This window comes from Atta colombica, unplaced genomic scaffold, assembly GCF_001594045.1.
Source record: "Atta colombica isolate Treedump-2 unplaced genomic scaffold, Acol1.0 scaffold11, whole genome shotgun sequence".
NCBI classification, from domain to species: domain Eukaryota; kingdom Metazoa; phylum Arthropoda; class Insecta; order Hymenoptera; family Formicidae; genus Atta; species Atta colombica.
Genome location: NW_017259195.1, coordinates 1,247,132 through 1,253,819, shown reverse-complemented (window position 1 = coordinate 1,253,819; position 6,688 = coordinate 1,247,132). Strand labels below are relative to the sequence as shown.

Sequence of the window (6,688 nt, the reverse complement as noted above, 5' to 3'; positions counted from 1 at the left end):
TATATATATATATATGCTACTCTTTTACTTGAGATAAGAAACTGTCATTTATATTTGATTTGCAGCTGGGGTAGTGGTTTATAAATTCGCCACATATTAAATATAAAGCATTTTATCAGAGTTAAATTGTAATTGAATGTTCACACGTCCGGTACAGCGAATTAATCTAATCTAACCTAATCTAACCGTTTCTTGTGATATGAGCCAACATATCTCATCCCTGCACACATCTGATTTTGATCATTTATTGCAATAATGAACAAATTATCATTGTTACTTAAAATAACGTATACTAACAAACTTTTCTTTTAACTAATAATTCATCACTTAGATTGCTTTTTCAAGCCGAAGGACATTAATACAAAATTATGAAGTGCTCAAAAATTTATTTGTCTTCTCTTGAATCAGACTTTTTTCTTTTTCTATTGTAATACTTGTTTGATTTAAATGAAACTTAGGGAGAAGTATATGCCTACGTTATAAAAAGAAATACTTTGCAGTAACTTTTCTATTCCTTTATCATAAAAACATAAATGGAACCCGGTCTCTCCTAATGTCTACAGAACATCAATTTACTCTTTTCGTGAACTTTAGGTATATTGCTCATTCTCTTAAAGTAGTGACAAACGATGAAATAAAATTTTAATCCCCATCATTTGTAAAAAATAGTCCTTTCGTTGAAAGAATAAACATTGGATAGAAAATAATCATCAGCAATAAACATTGTACCGAAAAATAATGTTATCCGTCGTCCTTGGAAGGGAAGAGAGAGGGACGCGACAGGCGGGATACGGCCAGCGAAACGAATTTTGATTAACGAGAGAGCTTTCGCAAATTCGGGAGCGCGTTCCGCGCGAAAGAACGTTCCAATTTGTCCGCGTAGTGAGCGCGAAATGAAATTAAGGCAGACGCGAATTTGATCAGCGGCGGCGGCGGCGGTGGCCAGAGCCCGAAATCTCGGTGAAAACGCAGAGCTTGGTCGAAACGCTCGGAGGGACGACGACTAATGACAGTTACCGCTGTGAGTTGATTCCCGCTTAAAAGATTTACGCCGCCTTGTGTAGCTTTGCAAATCAAATATCCGACTGGCTTCGCCAAAAGTACTTGTGCTCGCGAAACGAAAAACCGAAGCGTATCTATTTACTCTTTCGAGACCATCGAAATTGTATTTTTAAAACCTGCGAAAAAAGTGAAAAACTTTTTACATTTAAATTAAGAATCAGAAATGCAGTATAATCAATTTATATTTAATTTATTTTAATCATATTTTATTTTGTGTTTTTTATAACAATCAGAATAATTTTATTTTCTCTCGGTAGCGATATGTCAAAATAAAAGTATCATTATAATTTACCGTGTACACTTTTTTATATTAGATATGTCATAATATTTTATATTGTGACATTTTTTTCAGTTACAAGAATTAAAGATTTAAGTAATACGAGTAATCGCGTGAAAATAATTCATATAATTTATCATGCAAAAAGATACCTGTCAAAAGTGTCACTTTTCCGTACAATGAATTCGTACAACGAAGAAAATGTAAACTTGGAACTTTGGAGGCATTATCGTCTACGCGTCCTAAATTGCATAAATTCACCGCCGACAACACATAATAAATCGCTTGTATTGTGTCGAGCGCAACGTTATATCTCACGTCATTTGAATTATTAACTTGCTATAGTAGTATGTATATCAATTGCATGATATTGACATTGTCGTTCCATTATTCCATGTCATTACAGAGAAAGAGAGAGGGGAGGGGGAGGAAGAAAGAAAAGAGACAGTTATCGCGACCAGTTATCTAGAATTGATCGAACTTATCGTACTATTCTCTATATGAATATACAACGAAAGAGAATCGAATCGAGTATCGATTATGAATTAGAAGATTACACAATATTGTGCGGCTTTAACTGGAACATGAATTAGCCAATGTGATCACATGAGATTGCACACGAAATAATCATACAATCTCGCTTCTTGCGTACCTATGCATCAACGTATTTTAATTTTTGCAATCTGATGAAACTGCCATTGTAATAATTATCATTTCCAACGAAAAGAGAGCAATGTATTGCAGAAGCATTTGAGTCTATATCGAGTTCACCTTCGGGCTCACTCTCATGATTTAAAAATCCGGCCGCGCTTTAATTGCATTCCAATGCGAAGCATTAGCAACAAAGTGAGCAGCAATAAAAAAAATCGCACGATGGCACACACCCGTATAGTCAAGTGGGGGAAGAGAAAAAAAGAGGAATGTCGTTCGCACTCCACTTCAAATATCGACACGTTGATACTCGAGACAGATTGAAACACTCTTTTTAAATGCGGCCGAGAGCGCGAGTTCAGAGATAAACTAATAAATCGCGCAAATCGTCTCTGTCGATTCATTTCTCAACTGCGAATGCAGATTAATAATGATGAGACACAGCACAGTGTATCAATTACATTGTCGTTATCAACATCGTCAAGTCGATATTGCACCAACTAATTAACGAATCCCCATGTTAGCAAGCTGTTACTGTCAAAAATCGAGATTGACTGGATTGTATTACTCGATAATAGTTCACTTCAAAAGATTCTGACAAATACGAGAATTTAGACCATCGGTATAAAATTTTGACGAAATAGCATCGTTATTTCGATTGCATCATTGAGTAAATTCTATTCTGATGTTGTTTTTAATGATTAGCGAATAACAGAAATTGTCCATTTTAATAGAAAACATAAAATCCATGGAAAACAAGCACTTATCTTTCAAAAATTCAGCCACTTTTGATTAATTTTTTGATTAATTTAAGAAATCGAGCCGTATAATTTATCAGAAAAAACTCGAGATGTTGTTTCTAGATATAATTATGTTAACAAAAATCAGATTGTAATACAATAAATAATAAATAAATTAACAAACAATAGGAATAATGTAGATAATATTACGCACAAATAAATAAATAAATGAATAAATATAAAGTGCTTTAATTTTATGTTAAAGATTTTTGAAATTATATTCACTCGAATACAGGAAATTTTCGCATTTTACATTTAATTATCGCTTTTCCAAGGGTCTTTAGTAATGCTTCCGGCTATACTAAATATTTTACAGCAGCATTAACCTATATGCCCCGGCATATTATTATTTGTAGCACGTTTCTGATAAAACTCACGATGGTATCGCATTTCTCTGTTGCAGGTTATCCTTGTGCCTCACAGTCACACCGATCCGGGATGGCTGAAGACATTCGAGCAGTATTTCCACAGTTCTACGAGGAGCATCCTAAATAACATGGTCTCGAAACTGCAACAATGGCCGAACATGACTTTTATTTGGAGCGAGGTTTCGTTCTTATCACTATGGTGGGATAGGTGAGTGCATTCTATGTGCATACGCGATCGAATGTTTTGCAATTTACGAGTAAAAAAGAGAAAACACTTCAACTACTTTATGTCAGAAAATGCATCGAGAAATTGTCTTCAAATTATAATATATATTTACATAAAACGAACACTTCCTTTTTTATGTTTAAATTGAAAATATTGAAGACTAGTATGATAATAATAATAATAACAATAATAATAATAATAATAATAATAATAATAATGCAGTTTATATATGTATGTAATAAATAGTTAAATATAGAAAGAATAACGCAAATAATAATAAATTAAATGATATTATACAAGATAAATAAAAATTAATGAAATTTTCAAACGACACGTGCAAATTTTCTCTAAAGCGGCAAACGGATTATCATTCCCAGAATTCACGAGGTATAATTAATATTTCTCTTAAGGGGTGACTTATTAATACGAATATTGGCTTATGCATTTGTAATTAAAGACAAACACCAGTGCAGTTGTGTGCTAATCTACGGATTTTCTCGTAATCTCGTGAGTTTTCCTGAAATTATAAAATGGAACTCTCAAATAAAGCGTTGTATAAACGAAAACTTATAGCCTCGAATAATTGTACATGTTTAGTAACGCAACATTCATTGTCTATTTTCGAAATTCAACTCGCGACACGAGACATTCCTATCAACGTTGTTCTATTCTTTTGAGAATCCTTTTATATATACTGACACTGGTTTCTACATTTCTATTTTAATTAAAGACAAACGTTTGTCCGTGCATTCGTGCGTTAAATAAATCATTTTTCGCACGCAAGCACCTCTCTCGGAAATGGATTGTTGTAAAATAGGCCGAGAGAGGCCGAGGGAGAGTGATCGTATCGGAAACTGGATGGTGATTCTCGAATCACTTAGCACTTGGAAGAACGAAGCGGAAACTCGAGAATAACGCCAGGTAACAGTTCTCCTCTTCTTAACGAGCCGCGGAAAAGCTGTGGATGAAGTAGGGATGAAAAAGACGGAGAAGTGTCACGAATGGATTCCGAGAAAAGAGAAAGAAAGAGAGGGAAAGATAACAGATAAAATGATAAGTTCCAGATGAGTTTCACTGGGGAGCTCGCTTTCATTACTCTCTTCCAGTTGTTAGAGACAGAATGTGAAAATCCTGCAGGTTTACTTAAAAGTAATTTTTACTTGAAGGTTTAGCGAATCGATACGATTTTATTGGATCATTGAAAAAAATGGGAATGGAAATACGAATGCTTACGAATTGCCAAGTGTACAATCCCAATTGAAGAACAATCAGTGAAAAAATGATAAATAATTATAATATAAGAGAAAGTCGTATAATACTGGTTAGCTTATAATATTGACCAAAGCTAATTTTTACTTATCCCATTAGACGATAGCGCTGTACGGTGCACAAAAGGATGCATCCTTGTTTTATATATCATAATTCGCGTATTATTAAATCATAGCGAATAGCTTAGCTTTTGTTGACAGCATGTGTTTTGGACAAAAATTATCTTTCAGAGCTGATCTCTTGTTTTCTCAGATAATTAATTTTATCACATTATATACACTATATTTAGTCTAGCTGTAAAAAAATAGCATTAATATGATCATTTTGTTTATATAACGATGCAAGATACCCAAAAATATTTCGTCTTTCATGCCTTCCTCAGGCCAATCTGTAAGGTTTTTTACTGTTAAACCGATGTTTTATATATATTTTTAAAGTCTTTTAATTAGCTGTAGGATAGAGAGATCTAAGAACCTCCCTCTCTGTCTGCAGCAATCAAAAGGCTTTATAAAACCTTATTGTACCTTATTGGTACAATATTGGCCTTAAACTGTAAAAGAATGTATATAATATTTATTTACGTACATACATACATACAGACATACATACATAATTTTTTTAACGTTACAGTTTGCAAGGAAAACATTATATATACAATTTCATATGTGATACATGTAAATTTTAATAATTTATAAAGACTTCCAAAATTTAAATGACTTTTCGCTATATCTTTATCTCATTTTCATTAAAAAAATCTATTGAATTTATTGCTAGCCGATACTATAACAATTTTTCCTGTATCTTAAATTCTAACTTTTTCCTTTTGCCTTGCTTTTTGCTAATTATCAGCTTTATAAAGCCAGCAGGATCAAATCAGCAGAATCAAATCGGACTTATCGGAATTTTTGTACTCATTTTGTACTAAATTGTACCATTAATGATAATTTTATCTTATGCCATTTCGAAAAAAATTATGGCGGTGCTAGCTTATTAAGCTGGCAGAACCAATTCAAAATAAGAGAAAAGAAGAAAAATAATATCAGAAATCAATACTATTGAATTTGTACTATTTTGTACTAACAAAAACAATTCTATATTATTTGTCATTTCTAAAAAAAAAACAGTGGCACTGCTAATTTAAAATTTAAGCTGGCAGTACCATAAAAAAACAACACAAGGGCAACAACAAAATTAACACAACTGAATTTATACTAATTTGAACTATTGAAAATAAGTTACTTTACATGTTTTCTCCAGATGAAGATGTATCACATCAAGCTGAACGGAGAATGAAGTTAAGCACTTGTACTTTTTTGCTGTACTTCGTTCTTTATCATCTCTCTATATAACTAAGTCTTTTCTATTCCTTATAGTAATGATTTAATGTTATATGATATAAAGTTGCGCTACTTATTACATTGATAAATCGATTCAACTGACATAATAGTATTATTAATATTACAGTAAAAAATTAAAATTACAATACTACAATATAACATAAAGATGTATATAATAGATTGGTTACCTGCAAATTATTTCAATTTCTTTCTAATTTTTGTGGCATAAATCTTGGCGCGCAGCGTATATAAATATCGGAGTTACCTTATTGTTTAAATTCCATTTCAATTTATTAGATATTGTATGAAATATTTAAAAATTATTTATATATATATATATATTAGGTGTACAACTTTGCTTCCGTCGTTTTTTTTCCGAAATTCGAGGCTTTATTGTAAAAAACTGATTATACATTTATGATTCAAAGTATTGTCCATCGCTGGCCACTACTTTCTCCCATTTCAACGTTTCCAAGTATGTCTTGACCACTTTCGCAACATGGGGTCGAGCATTGTCATGCTGCAAAATCACTTTATCGTGTCTCTCGTTGTATTGCGGCCGTTTGTCTTTCAATGCTCGGCTCAAACGCATCAATTGCATTCGATACCGATCGCCTGTGATTGTTTCAGTCGGTTTTAACAGTTCATAATACACTACGCCGAGCTAGTCCCACCAAATACAGAGCATGACCTTGGAC

At 32.7% G+C, this 6,688-nt stretch overlaps 1 protein-coding gene across 1 annotated transcript in view; it reads left to right on the top strand.

The window, feature by feature from the left end:
• The window catches only part of LOC108693773 (alpha-mannosidase 2), a 194,600-nt gene that overhangs the window by 152,009 nt on the left and 35,903 nt on the right, over positions 1-6,688 (top strand). The window contains exon 5 of the mRNA XM_018202911.1: positions 3,194-3,366. Within this exon, the coding sequence (XP_018058400.1) occupies positions 3,194-3,366 (173 nt within the window). The remainder of the gene's footprint in view (positions 1-3,193; positions 3,367-6,688) is intronic.